Source organism: Dermacentor variabilis, chromosome 3, assembly GCF_050947875.1.
Source record: "Dermacentor variabilis isolate Ectoservices chromosome 3, ASM5094787v1, whole genome shotgun sequence".
NCBI lineage: Eukaryota > Metazoa > Arthropoda > Arachnida > Ixodida > Ixodidae > Dermacentor > Dermacentor variabilis.
The window spans coordinates 235,405,770-235,424,992 of record NC_134570.1 but is presented as its reverse complement, the minus strand read 5'-3'; the positions used below and the strand labels follow the sequence as shown (position 1 = coordinate 235,424,992).

The 19,223-nt window shown below is 46.1% G+C and overlaps 1 protein-coding gene across 1 annotated transcript in view; it reads left to right on the top strand.

Annotated features, from left to right (window-relative positions):
* LOC142575051 (uncharacterized) overlaps positions 1–19,223 on the top strand; it is a 189,469-nt gene that overhangs the window by 4,386 nt on the left and 165,860 nt on the right. Inside the window, exon 2 of the mRNA XM_075684017.1 lies at positions 6,765–6,962. Coding sequence (XP_075540132.1) covers positions 6,765–6,962 — 198 coding nt within the window. The remainder of the gene's footprint in view (positions 1–6,764; positions 6,963–19,223) is intronic.

Genomic DNA, 19,223 nt, shown 5'->3' with positions numbered 1-19,223 from the left:
CGTTTTACGGACGCTAACGAACTTCCCTCATTTTGTTGTTTTCTTTGCTACGAGTGCTTATTGATTACTTTCGTTTGTTTGCAGCATCGGGTCGATGCTTTTTAAGAGGGGGTAATGACACGTGTACTTTATCGGGCGACCACGTTTGGCCGCCTAACAAATGTTATCGTGCAGCCCAGGACGCGCCTGCATGTAAAAGAAGTTTCTGGATTGTTATCGATGGTTCCCTCTACTGTCTTACTCCGCAACTTGTGTAATCTGATTGCATGTATGCGCGACGCCAATAGTGCAGAACTTTGTGGAAGGCACGCGGGTCCCATCGGTTAATCTGGAACATTCCACGACTGATCAATAAAAGCCGACGCGCTTGACCCGCTGATCAGATTTTCGACGATCGCCGACCGTGTTCGCCGCTATCGTTGTGCTATAAGTGTACCCTGTTTTGTGGGCACAGGTTCGCCCAATAAAAGTTAGTTTTGTCTTTCGCAGTATTGCTACTGTGTTCTTAAAGTCACCACCCCGTGACAATATAGTCTGTGTGGATGCTTCTATCGGAGGACCAGCCGAGGAGCCAATGTTCCCTACTGCTTGGACAAATATGGAAGCAACCGAACGGGGCAGTAAACTCCACCTCACAAGACATGTTGTTCACAGCTCTACAGCAGAACTGTACGCCATCCTAGATTTTGCCAAGCATGCTGAACATACTGCTAACAAATTTCCAAGAGATTCTAAGCACCACTACATAGTGTTTACTGACTCTCAATATGCCCTTAGAGCTTGTAAGGACACTCGTACAACCACTGCTGTGGTCCATCAACTCCGCCTCCACGTGTGTCTTCTGCGTGACCAAGGTCATAATGTTCAGTTACACTAGATCCCGGGGCACACGGGTAGACCAAGAAATTAGTGGCCCTATCGACTAGCACTTGCCCCGCTACTATCTGCGCAGCCCGAAACGGCCCGAGCAATTACTGAACAACGTACCTGAAGACACGGAAATACAGTCAGTGGTACGGTCCCATGGAAGCAATAGCCGAAGCCAAGCGCCACCGGCGCAGCTTTCTCCTCACTACATCCAACCCCATGGACATTCTTTCCCTTCCCTCCCAGGCTGCTACTCGTCGGCAGCAGGTTTCTGTTCGGCAGCAGGTTTCTGTTCGGCAGCAGGTTCTGCAGAAGGTTCCAGCAGTCTCCTCTATCACTGTTTCCCTTACCTTTTCACCCCCGCAACTTCTCAATTCACCGCAGCCCTTTAAGGGAAAAAATGCGAATAAAGATGTCTATAGAACAACAAAAACGTTGCGCAAAAGCGGGCGTCCGCACAGGACGCCTGTGACGTCCGTCAGGCTTGCCCTCCGATGGCCTTCTATTTGCGCCAGCACCGCGTTGTGTCCGCTTCAAGCCATGGAGCAAGGAAAGCGTACGCCCGGCCAGCACGGACGTGTTGGAGAAAGTGTGGCCGAAGTCACGTGCAGTTTTTCGCGAAGGAGCACTTGGACTGGTACCTCTATGCTGATACACCAAACATCAACGCGTCGCTATAGGAACCGCGCTCCCGAAACTCTCGCCGCTTCTCTCGACCTCTGAAAATTGAGATAAGGTTTTTCAGCCAGTGTCTTTCTCGCAGCACATTTTTTTCACGAGACAAGCTGACTTTGGAGCTTGCTCTGTTAGCTTGAAAGTTCGGTTGTAGTCCACGAGTGTGAGTGCCAGTCAGCAACAGAGACACTCAAGTAATTACGGAGCGGGTCTTGGTCGCCGTCTTCAACGTGCCACGGAAAAGTACAGGAGCGCGTTGCTTCACTAAAGCTGTTACGGAAGTTTCGTAGGCCTTGTCCTGACGCACGTCAGTAGCACACATTTTCTGCAGCTCGTGCCAATGCAAGTTCAAAGCTCGCACCTATGTGCTCCGGTGAGCTGAAGGGAGGCGCAAAAGGAGATGCCACACCAACATGGCGGCATTTCCGGCTTTGGAAACGTTACGTCAGGGTAGCTATTATTTTGTTTCTTTCCACCATGACTGTGGGTGCTATATGAGGCGCTCCGATGGCGTTACACGGTGGTTTCATTACCGTGTAAGAGGTGAACAGCGAAAGCCTACTCTTCGTCCCTTTATCATTCGCCTCTCTCTCTTTGCCTGTTCTCTTTCTCTTTTTTCGTTTAGTCATTACTGCTCACTACTAAGCATTTTTAGTCACTGGAAATCAGTTGTGGTCAGTACAAGCCGTCGCCAGACATGTTGGTCATATCATAGTCATCAGTAGTCATTACAAGTCATTTCAGTCATTATTAATCATTACTGGTGATTACTAAGCATTTTTAGTCAAACCGAATCAATTGTAGTCGTTACAACAGGTAGCACAGAAAGTCTTTAAAACGTCCTATTAATGGATTCAACGTCTGAAACCAAGCTCGACGCATTAAAAACGTCTCAAACAAATTTTTGACCAAACTCGACGCATTAAAAACATCGCAAGCAGGATACAAGGGGTGAATATGTTTCGAAAACGTTTTCGTACGACTGGACGTATCTGTTCAGTTAGAGTACTGAGTTTACGACGGCGCCGTTCGTGGCGGGAAAATTCTCGATTTATCAAGCCGCGCTAGCCCTGTCAATTAGCCCTGCATTAGCATGAGTTCGGCTGGGAAAAAGGAATCCTTTTGCGGTACTGACCTCACGTCAGAAGAGACGAACGATTGCAAATGAAGTTGACACCACAACAGGTCACGGAGAATTTGTGCGCAAGGTCAGTAACATTGAAGCCGCTCTTTGTGACGCGGACAACGGCTCCACATCGACTTCGGGGGAGCGCTGCCAGTAAGTAGACCATGCGGGTGTTAGTGCTGATTCTGAAAGCGCATCCTCTACTTGAATAGCTTTCGCTTTTTCATAATCTTCATCATTATTCAATTCTTTCTGACGATTTTTTTCAGTCCCCTGCAGTAAGTTTTTTGTCATGACCACTAGTGCAAATGTGAAACGACTGATATGTCACGCTCATCATTCTGCTAATTCATTCATACCACGCACTATCGTCGATTATAACCACTTGCCATCGCACGTAAGTACTGAATGACACGCAGCTATATTCAAATAGCTGCTACACACTGAGGGCAGTGGTCGACCTAATTCATTTGTTTACTGTTTACGCGTTTTGTTTTCACAGATTTTTACACAATGATTTCTGTTTTTCCGATGACATGTAAATTTTTCCCCTGTTCCATGTTGTAAGCATCATGCGGTGTATTTATAAGGCTTATTCCTTATTGGGCATGAGTCAAGGTATCTAGTTCAAGAGCGAACATCACTTTCGGTGGCACCGAAGGAATGCAACGGTACATCTCTTGCTATACGAACGGTGCTCTGCAGAAAGTGTTGCAGTTAATTCTACTGTGAACGCAATGTGTGCAAAACCAATGCGGAGAAATCACCGTGGAGGAATGTCAGTACACGCGAATAGCCCGAACGAGCGAGCGAACGAAAGAACGAGAGAGAGAGAGCGAAGTATGGTTGGCGAAAGAGCAAAAGGACGAACGAACGAACGTCTTCCATGCACATCACCAGTACTTACGAGCGACCACTGACCTCTTAACAACCATAACAACAGCCGACGACAGTAAACTACTCGCCTTAATATTCATGGGACTCAACGGTATGGGCTCGGCACTCTTGGGCGCATAGCTTGGTGTGATCGCGCCTGCTCAGACACGCCGATCGTCTAACCACAATAGTGCGGCATTGACGGCCTCCGAAATGAATGCCCTGCGCACAGTGGAAACTCCCAGCTCGCTGCTCTGGTTTGAGACGGAGTGGCATATCGAGCAAAGGAGCCAGTGCGCGAAAGAACAATGGAAGAGAGGACGGTGCCAGGATCTGCGAGACACGATTCACGGTCGATAAACTGAAACGCGCAACGCGCACGACACGCCGACGCGCGCACCAGGCGCTCACCCAGCGGCGCTTCAACAACCCATCAACTAAAATCTCTCAATAATCTTAAAGTACAGAAAGGCTTTGATCCAGCAGACGACGCCAGTCATGTGAAACGACTGTGACATGTGACCTTGCTCCGCCCCTTTGCCGCCATGAAAGTTCCTGCGTGCCGTGCGATGAGCGCGCGTTTCGCCTGTGGTACGAGGCACGCTGCCGCGATAATTTCAACCGGCAGGTTCGGAGGTGCCTGGTCGCCGCCGCGCGGTTGGGTGCCGAAGCCGGACGGAGGGATGGCGAGGAATTACTTTGCAACCCGCCCGGCAACCAGAACCTAACCAGAAGAAAAGTATGGTTGCACAGAATTGGGGGGGGGGGGGACTGAACTGTCGATAACTGCACGACTATGCGAGAAAAGTAACGTAAAGCGATACGAAGGTGCGAGAGAAAGTATACACGTGCGTGAGCAGAGCGGCGATGGTATTTCATTCGTGCGCATGAATGTTGATGGCCGAAATTTGTGGAGATTACTGATTTTAGTGCATTATGAGCCCGTTGACTTAGCAAGTGCAGTATGACCTAGCATGCAAGTAAATAGCGGGGCAAAAGCGCATTAACACACTGACAAATATCCGCATTGCGTTACGTGCGATAAAAATAACGAATTTCAGCAGCCAATTCTACTTTCACATATTCCTGTGTTTGTGCGCGCGTTGTTAGCTGCGCTTTAAAATATGCTCAAAAAGTCATTTCCAACTCTGCATATCCTAATCGTATTTTGTGCATTGCATGTGTGAATAAATATATTCCTAAGTGCCTGCGTTACTCTGCTTTTAAAAACAAATACGGAATAGCCACTGCTACTGGCCATCAAATAATAAAGTATAATACAATATAACAAAGTACATTACATACAGCTGCGAGCTCGTTCCTTCCAAGTTTCACTTACACTCGAAGAAGTTTCAGTAATCGTCGGTGCCATTTTACTAATGAAAAACACACAACTGCAAATTAACGTAAGAAAAACGTCAGAAGCGATACACGGATTGCCAGCAAAAGTAAGTGCAGTTATAGCTGGGCCGATTCGCGTGCTTTTCGTATAAGGGCCCTCTGGTCCTTAAGGGGCTTTAGTGGTGCTACGGAAGCGAAAATGCATAAATGCGCGTCATGATTCAAGTTTACTTGGCGACATCGCACGGTTCACGAGAACAGTCAACCGCATTCACACACGAGCACACACTATACTCTCAATCTTGGTGTATCACGAGATTAGATCGCGCTGGCAACCCGAACACGATCGAGAAAGATTCGCTGACACGATCCATACCGCCGCTTTAGAATGTCACGACAGTTGCACTGGCTCGTAGCCCCGAACTAGAAAACGCAACAGTCGTCGTGTAATCGCTCTACTCGAAAGACACAATCAGCGGCAAGAAGACTGTTTGTTGGCGCACTCGTTTGCACACACAATCATGATGTTGTTGAGTTGCCGTGAGGGTCGCACGTGTCAACGACGGTATGTCGAAATGTTTTCGGTCTAAGCGACTGTCAGCCTCCTTTTTTACACGAATTCGTCGTTCAAAGTGACCGCTGTGTACACACTTACAGCAAAATAATTCACAGAGCAAACGAAATTGAGCGCAAGCCATCACCAAGGCTCGCGCGGACAGGCACGAAACACCGCGTTGGCTTCGGCTCCGTGTTCTTCACCCGCCAAATGCTTCGACTTTTTTATGAAATGCAAGTAAATCAACAGTTCACGCCTTTCTTAATTATCTGTAGATAATTTATGTTGAGGACATGTAATGTAATTTAATACGAGCACAAACGAACGAAACGCAAACATGTGGAATTGAGGCGATCAAGCACTCATTCCGTTCTCTTGAGCGTTTTCTTTCAGCGCTAATTTAAAATTAAAGGACTAGCTTTAGCAGCTCGGGCCCTTCTTTCGTTTTTCGCCACAGTCAGGCACCAGTAGGTTTTATTTCCGCGCATGTGCAGATATTACTTCATCTATTTTGTCACCACATTCGGCCTAATTAGATCATTAGTTCTAATTAATTACTACCTTCCCAATCTTTATAATTAGATAAAATTTCTCAATGAGAAACTTGTAGAGCAATATAAAAAACTCCCGATGCAGCTTTGTGTTGCTCAATACGTGCTACATATAAGTGCTTTTCCGAGCCTGAAAGTGCATCGAGCGGCCAGTCGCGCGACAGTTTTGCGTGCACTTGCGGGTTTCTTTCACACTCGGAAAAACACTTTTATGCAGCACATATAGAGCAACAGAAAGCTGTACCTGGAGTTTTTCATATTGCTCTACAATTTTCCGTTTGACACATTTTATCTAATTATAATGTTTGAGAAGTTTGTTAATTAATTAGGACCAATAACCTAATTAGGCGGAATGAAAAAAATAATTATAGTGTCTTCAAGCGACGGTAAACAACATTATCTCGGTTCTGTCGAGCTACATGGCATTGACTTATTTTTTAACTATGGCTAAAGTTAGCTTGGGCACCCTTTATATGTGAAATGATCGATGTAGGCGGAGCACTCCATGCGGCCTTTTCAAGTTGAACCCCATTTTCGCCCTACAAGCCTATCATCCGGTCGAGTGGAAATTCGTGACAGAAGATAGCAACATAAGGAAATTTCAATTGCTCGTCACATTTAGCAAACGAGGCTTCCGCAGTAATAATAAAAGCGGAACAGTGGTGAACGTCCTCAAGGCGAACGTCCTCAACCTGATGACGCCGCAACCACTGTCAATTTTTTACTCGTCTTGCTGGACGTCCATTCTTCACGCACGATTCTCAATTTCCAGCGCCTGCGACAGTGGCTCACGCGCCCATCAGCCACGACAAAGAAGAGGACGACAGCGAGCGTCCTCCCTGCGGTGCTCGCGGTTCGAAGCTGGAGACGCGTCGTCGCAGCTGCCTTCTCAAGGCCCCAGGAACTCGGCGGACGGCTCGCTTTTCAACCACTGTCAGCCTTTTCCGGGATCCCGAGGACCTGACTGAAGGTAGGCGCAGCGCATTCTGTTCCCGCTTCGAGAAGCCCTTCTTTTGGCTGCAGTGTGACGTCGCGCATAACCTAATATGGTGCCTCAATAGCAGCGCAACGGGTTCTATCGAGGCACCCTATACGAGCAGCAATCGCCAGCGCGCTTTGCGTCTAGTTTTACGTCGCGCAACTGCAGAATAGCCGCCTGCGTCTGCCTTGCGTAGACTGCATTCCAATACTCGCCGTAGACGGCTAAGTGAACAGCGGCCATCTTAAGTATCGTTCCGATTTTTACGAAGACGTCAAAGTAGACAGCTTCGCGAAGACAGCATGGAAGTCAAAAACGATGCATGCCACTTTTCTATCCAAACGAGGTGGCGGCTGAGCTGGACGCTTGGAAACTTGACGGGAAGGTTGTCTGCTCAGAGGGAAACGTAGACCCGCTTTCTTATGCACTTAATGCATGTAACATCGGGCTTTTCATAGGTTAGCAGGGGCAGAGTTAAAATGCCGAAATAATGTGTGGTTTGCTAATCTATTTCTGGTCGCCGCGATGTGCCGTGAGGTCACAGAGGTGTCTCCCATACGTCTTCCAGACGGCCCGATACGCGTTCCACTGCATGGCCTCGAAGCTGTCTCGGCTATCTCATTACCTCTCTATGTGGACTGTCTCCGATGCTGGCCAGAGTTGGAGCGCATCCTACAGAGGAACGGGTATTTTCTACCTCCGTAGTTCCTCGCAGCACTTCGAAAGCTACAGGACTCCTTAGCCAAAGGGAAAGCCCTATACTCCAAGATGTGTTCACCCGCGGCGCATCGTCAGCTCGGCGTCAAGTTGCCATCGGGTAGATAAAATGCTCCACGATGTATGGGTTGACGCAACAAAGGTTTTGGCGTTGTAACCATAAGCAGCGTTTAGATCAGTCCAATAGCTGCGCTTCGCTTCATCCTTACACTTTCTCAGCAGTTCCCATGCAGCCTCATTGTCCAGTATCGTAAGGGCGAACGCCATTGTATACGTTCACTCGCGCTGCATAGTCTTCCAGGTTTCTATTTGACGTTTGCGCGCTACCGTCATCACGTGCCGTAATATAATGGAGTAGATAATTAAGGCAGCGAACCATTACACTTTTAACGCGACAGCGTTAAGAGCCCCGTGTCGCAGAAAATGCGGCGTCCGATCTGGCGTCCCGCGTCTAGCATCGACCATCTTTGAGCGAAAAAAAGCAATTCCGAAGCACGCACACCCAACAAAAAGAAGGCCTTCCGTGTGGCGCAAGGACGTCACTGAACTAACTGAATTTATGGAAGTAAAACGCCTAAAAAAATCGTAAAGTATGACTTACACACAACCTACAGACATGATAGCGTCCAAATGTAAGTTGAATATACGAGCAAACATATTTTGTTACGCGAAAACTCAAACATAAACCCCTTTCCCAGCGTTTTTATCATTCATAGAGCGGCGCGCCGAGCGTGTTTCCTTGCAACACCACCATCGAGATGGCGCTCACCTACGCGCATTCGTAGGGAGCCTAGATGCATAATCTGTATGCAAGCTCTGTTCGCATGTAGGCTCCCTGCGCATTCGCGGCCCACGCAGGAGGCCGCGTTTCTACCAGAAAGCTCACCTTCGTGCACAGCGTTTGCCGCCAGCGTTTCGCGGTAAACGTTACGGTTACGTCAGCTGCAGTTTCCGGGAATCGTGAGCAGCAGTAGGGGATCCTTGAAGGCTATTGCGTTTTTATAGCGTTCTACATCGTCAACACGTCACCGGCGCTAAATTTGTGGCTCCATCAGCTATCTGAATAACAATCCTGGCTTTGCATCTTCGCGCCGCCTCTGTAGACCAACAGCTCAATAACAACGACAATACATACTTAACGACTTGCCGTCAGTGTAAGATGAGGCTAAGCAATGGCAGATTGAGCTATTTATTTATTCGTCACAGGGCGGAGAGCCAAAAACACGCGACAATTTAGATCGAAGCGCGCGGTGCGGGCTGTATGGGTGCAGTCATGTTGCTACGTAATCAAAGTTAGGGCTGCCATTACGGTTACGTTCAGAAACCGTCGCAGTAGTTAGTGGTATATGACGTCCATGCGCAAAGGGCCTAAAATGTCGGTTATCGCTCTAACGTATCATCTGCCAAGCAAAAGTAACACTCGCCAACAACCACAGTTACACCCGGAACAATACTCAGCTGCGCAATGATATTGCCTGTGTGCAGCTCGCACCATCAGCTGTGCTGCAAGCTACTTGTGAGATAAGAGTACAGCCATTTCTCTTCGACAGCGCACACGCATAGACATCATGATGGAAGCCTTATCTACACGGACTCGCTGAGTGCAATCACAGCACTGAAAGCCAGAAACGTAAGGGAACCTTTAATAGGAAATATAATCCATAACATAATAACTGCTCAAACACAAGGACACGAAATTAAGCTTTGTTGGATACCAAGCCATCATGGAATTAGAGGCAACGAGAGAGCTGACGCGTGCGCTGCTCAAGCCTGCCATAAGGATGTCAGCACTGTAAATATACCCTATGCAGATTGCATGAAGTTAGTGAAAAATAAGCTTAAAGAGAAATGGCAGTGTACATGGAATAGCGAAGAAAATAACAAACTACATTTAGTAAAACCTATTTTGGGAGAATGGAGATCATGCAGGCATTAGGAACGTTGTATAGAAGTAATTTTATGCCGCCTGCGCATCGGACACACACACCTAACACATAACTTTCTACTGACAAAACAAGACAAACCCTTATGTGAGAAAAGGGGAGATGAACTCACTGTAAATCACATTATATTCTCGTGCACACAAATCGAACGGTTAAAAAACATTTTACTGTATTTTACAATGAACGCATTCCCTTCCATCCCAGTCTACTTTTAGGAGATAACCCACTTGTAGGAACTTCATCTGTTTTTAGTTTTTTGAATGACGCGGCGGTCCTAAACGAAATATAATATATCACAGTACTAATTCTAAAAATTCTTACCCCGCTTTTTCACGATGCACTTCACCCATTTTCTCAGTCCTGAGAAGAAGGCAGAGGTCTCCATTTGATTTGTTGGGCTCCTCAGAGTCCTTGTCCAGACAAGGACTTTCGCTGAGGATACTCAATTTTTGAAATAAATTATACCATGTGTTTGGCGCGTGATAGCCTGAGTTGCTTATGCACCATAAATCCCAATACAATACAATACAATTATAGCTTTCCTTCGTATTTGCATGCAAAGCAACATTGAGAGAAATGCTGAGGACATTCTGCAATTCTGAATTTTTTCTGGGGCATATTGTGGAAAGTTTGGGCGTGTGCATGCTCAGCCCCCAATTGTGTAATCTTTTTCTCACCTGCCGGCTTTTTAATTTTCACGGGCAAGCGGGTTTTCTTGGTAGGAGCACGACACGCTTCTTATCATACACTCATTAACAAAAAGGAGCGAAGAAGGAGGAACAATCCGTTTTCACACTTCAGGCCCGTAAGTTCCTCCTTCACACGCAGTTCACATGTCGCGCCCTCTTGTGGCAATCAAAAGGCGAGAAACGTTTCTCCCTTGCGTGTGCATCTTGCGTCGCCGCCGCTGGTGACCCGAACACCGGTCATAACTTCTTTTCGAAATGCTAAGTAGCAAAACCTTAGGTCTAAACGTTTCAGGACAAGCGACCACCAGCGTCAAGCCTCTAGCTCGAAGGGGAGCTGCGACACGAGAATAGTTCAACTCAATGCAGCGCCCGGCTGCTGACGCACAGCGAGACAAGCCCGTACTCAGGCATCTCGGCCTAGACACCGCAGAGATCAGCCAGCCTTTCTCGTTTTGATGCGTGAAATTAAGACGGGGAGAAGGTTAAGCTATCTAAAATGTATGCATTTGTGGCCGTTTCGAAGCGCCATCCGCGTCGGTCTCGAATTCGAAAGCAAAAAAATGGCTGTGGCTTAGCTAAGGTTAAGCCCAGGATGCGAAGCATACTAGGCTTTATTTTAGTTGTTGAACCACTGTTTAGCCTGGTGAACTGCTGTTGCTTGGCTATATTTGGTTCGGCTAGACGAAGAAACAACTCATGCGTTACTCTGCTTCGCCTTCAAGAGTGGAAAGCGACAGCGTTCCCGTCGACCCGCCAAGGGGTGTAAGACAATGGGCTACGGCGCAGCGACTACGCGCCCCGCATTGGACGCGGTGAGCGTCGAGCAACGCAGCGTTCGGCGCGGCAACGAAATGTGCGCCTGAGCAAGCGACGCACGCCTGAGCCTTAGAAACAGCTCGTTTCTAAGGCAACACCGCATTCACTAGAGGTGCTTTTGTACCGCTTTGAAGCATCGTACTCGTGGCTCAGTGGTAGCGTCTCCGTCTCACACTCCGGAGACCCTGGTTCGATTCCCACCCAGCCCATCTTGCAAGAGTTGAGCCAAAGCCACCTAGAAACAAGCGCAGCTGCTTATATACCGCCGCGACGCCGCGAGCGACGGCGCGAGTTGGAGCCCCGTTTCTCCTCTGTCGTGACGTCACGGTGTCACGTGGTATTGAAGGCGACACCACCGCGCCTGAGGAGCTGGGTTGAGCTCTAGTAATATGCTTCGCATAAAATTGGAGGACGCTTAAGCTTCGCCTTGAGGAGTGGAACGCGATAGCGTTCCCGTCGACCCGCCAAGGGGTGTAAGACAATGGGCTACGGCGCAGCGACTACGCGCCCCGCATCGGACGCGGTGAGCGCCGAGCAACGTAGCGTTCGGCGCGACAACGAAATGTGCGCCTGAGCCTTAGAAACAGCTCGTTTCTAAGGCAACACCGCGTTCTCTAGAGGTGCTTTTGTACCGCTTTGAAGCATCGAACTCGTGGCTCAGTGGTAACGTCTCCGTCTCACACTCCGAGACCCTGGTTCGATTCCCACCCAGCCCATCTTGGAAGTTGTTTTTTAGTCATGAAGTGCCTGCTGGGATTTATCGCTCACGGCCAACGCCGCCGACGCCGACGACACCGGCTTTTCTGCGACACGAGCTCCTTAACGCTGTCGCGTTAAAATACGTTTGCTCGTGCCGCCGGCACGTAGCTGGGCGGTCGCGGCGCTGATGCGCCGCGAGCGACGCCGTCAAATGCATAGCTGGAACACAGACGATGCAACCAGAGCAAGGAGGCGCTCGAGCACAGCATGCAACAAAATATACAGCTGTATAGCCAGCGTCACTTGCTGGCTGGTTCGTCTGCGTCTCCAGCCGCCAGCGGCGCCTTCTCCGTGATGCATTGTGTAGCGCGTACTACACTGCAGAGGCAGGAAGCACCGACAAACAATAGAATATGTATTTCATAAGAGACCAGGTGCAAGCAAACGTACCAACAAAACGTATCCAGAAAATAAATTAGGAAAAAGCTTTTACAAATTGCTTACTTCCGCTTCGCAGTTTTGCGCATACGGCTGTCCGCGACTGTAAAGCTGTGAGCTTTGCACATACGGCTGTGAAGAAAAGGAGACGCCCTCGAAGATAACATATAGACGGACAATTGAAAATACCAAGTACCAAAAGCGTAAAGAACGGCACAAGGGTACGGGGAAAACGGATATGCCCGGACGTGAATGGGAGACCAAGCTAATCGGACACACATGGGTACGGCAGCGTTGTGCACTGTTTCGAGTGCCGGGACTCTGGACAGCTGCGGGGCACTGTAAGACTCGAACGCTGATACGAAGCGAAACCAGCCTCTCGGCAGCAGAAAGCGTGGCTCAGACACAGGTTTCCAGTAGAGGCGCTAAGAGTGAGGCGGCATACTCCAAAGTAAGAGCTAACTTTCCCGGTCACTTCTCGCGAAGGTTTCGCTTCAGACACTGTATTTACGCTGTGGCTAATAACAGCTGTTTTAGCCTAGTAGACTGTAGCGCAACAATCTTGGTTACCACGACTCGCTAAGAGATGGACATAACACAACAGACACCAGGAGTTAGCCCTCTGATATCGTCAATGCAGTGCGGGGCCAGTCACGCTAACCACGGTGAGTAATCTTTGGTTCTGCTATGTAGTAGTATCCTGATATGAATGAATGAATGAATATATCTTTATTTCCAATAGATTGGGGGAGACAGGGAAGAAAAGCTGCAAGTGCAGCTTGAAAAAACACCCTGCCCCCTATGACCACAAGACATGGGCAGCGCGGAGCTGCCACGTGTTTTTAACAAAAAAAAAATATACACAGTTTTGCAAGAATGCATAAAAAGTGACTAGTTGTGCGTAAAGAAGCTACAAAACGTTTCACACATGACAGACAAAAAAAACATATATACACATATATATGTAATATAAATGTGAAGAAAAAGCTGTAAAACTCATCTAAACTGCACTTCTGAAATAGCTGGCCATATAAACATTTATATTAGTCACACTGAATTAGTCGAGAAAATTCTGATGGGGTAAGGGCATATATATCAATGCCAGATTTGTTGTAAGCATTTAAAAGCCTTGGTAAGTTGTTTTTTAGCATTTGTGAGCTGTAATTAGTCCTAAAATGGTGCACAGTCCAGGGTTCTGTGTTTCTTGTGAAACGTGAGGGGACACGTTCTTCTAAGCATGATAATTTAACAAGGGATAGATCGTTTTTCCTGTTCATGTAATAAAACTTCTGCAAAAGTCGACGCCTATAGATTTCGTGAGCTGTGATAATTTTAAACTTGTCAAATAAATGCTCGGTGTGTGAATCATACGGAACATTTGCTAGGACGCGTACTATCCTTTTCTGTAATAAAAATAATTTGTTTAAATTCGTATCAGTTGTAGTGCCCCATACGAGGTGACAATAATTGAGATGAGAGGCGAATAAGGCGTTGTATAATAGTACTTTAACTGATGTAGGAAGAAGGTAACGGTTACGGCTTATTATACCTGTTATCTGACTCAGTTTTTGCGTTACAAAGTTTATATGGTCATTCCATAGCAGCGATGAAGAAAAATACACGCCTAGAATTTTGATGCGTTCTACAAATTCAATCGGAGCATTATTATAGGCTATGCCATGTAGTAAAGGGGAGGTGCTTCCCTTTGGACGAAAAATTATAGCCTTAGTTTTGGTTGGGTTGACACATAAACAGTTTTGCTTAGACCATGTACTAAGTTTCGGGAGCACTTCATTTGATGTTGTGATAAGCTCGGTATAAGAACGTGATGTTAGAAATATACTGGTGTCGTCTGCGTAAATTAAAAATTTTACATTTAAATGAATATTTACAATATCGTTAACATATAGATTAAAAAGCAAAGGACCTAGAATGCTGCCTTGAGGTACTCCAGAAAGTATAAACCTCTCTTGGGACCTGAAATTATTTATCTGTACATATTGGCGTCTATATTGAAAATACGACTTACTAAATTCAAGAGGAAGTCCTCTAACTCCATAACGATTGAGCTTATGAAAAAGAATATTGTGGCTAATATAATCGAACGCTTTACTAAAATCTACAAATAAACCGAGAGTTATGAGCTTGTTTTCGAAATTGGTAAGGATATATTCTTTATGATGCAGTAGGGCTAACTCTGTAGACTTGTCTTTTTGAAACCCATACTGAGATTCGCTAATTAAGTTGTGCTTATTACAGAATGAGTTTAAACGTACAAATATTATTTTCTCTAAAGCTTTGGAAAAGATAGGGAGAACAGATATGGGCCGGTAATTATTTATATCTAGCTTGTTGCCTTTCTTATGGAGTACTGTTACTCTCGCACTCTTCATCTTTGCAGGAAAAACACCAGTTGAGATGCATAAGTTGTATATGTGTGCAAGTAGCCCAGTGATTTTATGTAGCACAAATTTTACGGGTGTTATTTGTATCCCATCAGGATCAATGCATGACGAGTTTTTAAAACTAGAGAATACTGTATGCACTTCATGAACATCTGTAGGCTGGAAAAAGAGCGTGTTTTGATTTGGAGGGAAAGTAAGGTCAGGAAGTTTTGCAGAAGTAACATAGGTATCGCGATACACAAAATGTTTATTAAACTGTTCGACCATTTCCTGTTGTGATAACTTCTGTCCTTTGTAAACAATTTGTTCTATAGACTCGCTCCTTCTTTGTCGCCCCAATACAAAATTCAGGTTATTCCAAAGTTTATGGCTCTGAGAGCAAGAAGAAAATATCTGGAAATAATATGCATCTTTTGCTTTTCGTAACTCTTTGGTTAGTTTATTTCTATACTCTTTAAAAGCCTTCAAATCAGCAGGGTCACGGTATTTTACAAATTTACCGTAAAGCTGGTCACGCTTCTTTATTTTCTTAAACAGGTATTTTGTTAGCCAAGGCTTTCTGAAATTTTTATGTTTACTTTTTTTGCGGACGAAGTGTTTTGAATACACATCAACAAACATTGTGATAAACTTAGTGTAAGCAACTTCGGCATTATTTTCCTGAAGGATATTATTCCAGCTTACCTCACTTAGTTCTGTCTGAAATGCTTGCAGCGTTTTTTCAGTAATGTCCTGATAAAATATGTCAGATGCGTTGCTGCGTATCGCAATATGTGCACTTTCAACGTACATACAAATTGGCATGTGATCACCTATGCAATGCGCCAAAACACAACTGCTAATACATAAAGGATGATAACTTGTTAAAAAGAGATCAAGCGTAGTTTCACTTGTAGCTGTAACCCTAGTTGCTGATTCTATGGAATTAATGCAACCGTTCTGGACAAATGTGTTTACAAACGCGCGCGTCGTTGCGTTTTCAGAACCCATATCAATATTCATGTCTCCACCAATAACTACACATTTTCGGTTTTCACTGGCAAATGACAACATATTATCCATAAACATGAAAAAAGCATTCAAACTGCCATCAGGTGGTCGGTAACAAACAGCAAATAACGTATCATTGGTTTCAACACATAGCACCTCAATATTTTCATTTGTACACGAGAAGTCGCCAGATAGATCACATGATATAGACTCATTTACAAACAGGGAAACACCTCCTCCACGCCGTGATCCTCTGTTTAAATAGAAAATTTTCTTATTAGGTAACTGAAAAATATTGCTAGCGTCAGTGTACCACGTTTCGGTAAGCATAACTACATCGCACAAGTTTTCTATGTCTGAAAAGAAGGTTTCCAGTTCTGTTGTTTTATTATTCGCAGATTGCACATTTAGATGTATACAGCTTAATCCTCTTTTTTGGGCGCGTAGTGTAGAGAACCATTCTGTCTTTGTTTTATAGCCTAGGTGCATAATGGTTCTATTGAGCTCAAAAATATCTTACTAACGAGCTAGGGCAGAAAGGTTGTCAGAACATTTTACAACAACCGCAGGATCGCCACCATTTTTACGTACCAGGACTTTCCCATTACAACACCAAACATACCTATAGCCAGAACTTTTTGCCCATTCTTTAGCAAAGTAGAGAAGCTTTCTTGTACGGAGGGTCAGGTTTTCAGCTATGTAAACCCTATCCTCACTGTTTCTCAGGTTTCGTTTGCTAGCGAGCCAAGCATCGGCCAATTCCTGGCGTGCAAAACGTACGATGATTCCTCGCGGCTTCCCGGGCTTTCCAGGTAACCTATGTAGGGCTACGACATCTTGCCTGCACAACAAAGCAACCTGTAATCTTCCGGCGATTCCATTTACTTTACTCAACAGGTCTTCTCCGTCATCCTCAGTCACACCATGAATTTCCAGATTTAATCGCCTGCTCCGTCTCTCAAGATCCTCAACATCAGATTCCAGCTGTGAAAGCTGCTTAAATGCTCCCTGTTTCTCAACTTTCTCCAACCGGCTCTTAACGTCTTTTATATCTTTATCATGAGTATCCAGCCGCTGTTGAATAGCGTCGAAATGATCAGACAAGACCTGAACAGATTTTTCCATGCATGAAACCTGGGCCGGAAGCTCGAGAAGAGAACTTAGCTTGCGGTCAATTTCTGCCAACTTAACAAGGATGTTGTTATCAGATGCCTGATTTGCAGCGGGAACATGGCTCTTGCCACCGACAGGCTTACAGAAGGAGCATTTCCACGTTTTCAGTGATGTCTCGCGCTTGCTATTAAACGCCTTTTCAGATACTCCAGAACAATCCCCAACATGAAAAACAAACTCGCACTCAGAGCAAACTAGAACCCGGTCAGCATCGTCCAGCGAAACTCGGCAAGCACTACAACGGCCCATTTCTCACGTCTTGCACTATACAAAGGAAGAAGATTGCGGCACTTCAAGAGACACAACAACACGTTGAAATGTTCAACCGTTTGACACACTTCGACGGCAGCAGCGGAGCATAAAGAGAAAAAAAAAGGAAAAAAAGGGGGGAGGTAAGGGGGGAGGATATCACGGCGAGTAACTTGTATCATAGCCTCCTTGGAGGCTGTGCTAGTAATTACGTCCGCTCTCCTCCAATATCCTCATAAATCGCACGCAGCTGTTTAACGTGCAGCACCAACCGACGTCCTCGACGTAGCCGAGTACATTTAGTCTGTGGGCAGGAAGTCAAAACATGATCTTGAAGGCCAGCTCGAAAGCGGTGGCTTCAGCGTCCCGGCAAGTGCGGCCGCCGGCAGCCGCCGGCTCGCACGTGCCCGCTTTGTAGCGGCGTACGGACGCCGTGGATAGCAGAGCGTTTGCTATTTGTGTATGAAATTAGGCGAGGAAACGTTGAAGCGTTGACAACAATGTATTTTGTAAACGTACAGCGGTTCTTGAAGCGCCATACGCTATGACTTCCAAGTGAAAGGCTTAGATCGCCGTCGCCACCGTGTTGATAATTGAAAGTCGCTAGTCAAAAGCATTCATTATACTGGGGTTTTATATTAACAAGTCTTTGTAGATTTGCCGTGCCTATCAGGTGACTATATCCAAACAAGTATTCTACCGAAATTTATTGCCCAATTGCGTATATCAGAGAGCCACTCACTGGCACTACAATACAGGTCGAAACATCAAGGCTATATAAGAAGGTTCCAAGGCATATGCAGGGGTAGCACACTCTCAAATTCCACAAATGGTCACAGAGGGCGCAAAAATCGACTGCGCGCCGCTGCTAATAAAACTAGCATAGTAGAAATCCTTAGGGATGCGTTCGTTAGTTCCAACCATGATCAGCCTGGTTACGCCCACTGCAGAGCAAAGGCCTCTCCCATACTTCCCCGGTCATAATTGTGGCCATTTGGTCCCTCCAAACTTTTTAATCCCATCCGCCCTACTAACTTTCTGCCGCCCCCTGCTACGCTTCCCTTCCCTTGGAATCCACTCCGTAACCCTTAATGACCATCGGTTACCTTCCCTCCTCATTGCATGTCCGGCCCATGCTCATTCCTTTTTCTTGATTTCAACTAAGATGTCATTAACTCGCGTTTGTTCCCTCACCCAATGAGCTCTTTTCTTTTCCCTTAACGTTACATCCATCATTCTTCTTTCCATAGCTCGTTGCGTCGTCCTCAATTTAAGTAGAAGACTTTTCGTAAGCCTCCAGGTTTCTGCCCCGTACGTGAGGACTGGTAAGACACAGCTGTTATACACTTTTCTCTTGAGGGATAATGGCAACCTGCTGTTCATGATCTGAGAATGCCTGCCAAACGCAGCCCAGCCCACTCTTATTCTGTTTATTTCCGTCTGATGATCCGGATCCGCGGTCACTACCTGCCCTAAGTAGATGTATTCCTTTACCACTTCCTGTGCCTCGCTACCTATCGTAAACTGCTGTTCTCTTCCGAGACTGTTAAACATTACTTTGGTTTTCTGCAGATTAAATTTTAGACCCACCCTTCTGCTTTGCCTCTCCAGGTCAGTGAGCATGCATTGCAATTGGTCCCCTGAGTTACTAAGTAAGGCAATATCAGCGAATCGCAAGTTACTAAAGCATTCTCCATTAACTCTTATCCCCAATTCTTCCCAATCCAGGTCTCTGAATACCTCCTGTAAACATGCTGTGAATAGCATTGCAGAGATCGTCTCCCCGCCTGACGCCTTTCTTTATTGGGATTTTGTTGCTTTCTTTATGGAGGACTACGGTGGCTCTGGAGCCGCTATTGATATCTTTCAGTATTTTTACATACGGCTCGTCTACACCCTCATTCCGTAATGCCTCTATGACTGCTGAGGTTTCGGCAGAATCAAACGCTTTCTAGTAATCAATGAAAGCTATATATAAGGGTTCGTTATATTGCGCACATTTCTCTATCACGTGTTTGATGGTGTGAATATGGTGTATTGTTGAGTACTATAGCCTTTACGAAATCCTGCCTGGTCCTTTGGTTGGTTGACAGAAATCTAAGGTGTTCCTGATTATATTTGCGATTACCTTAG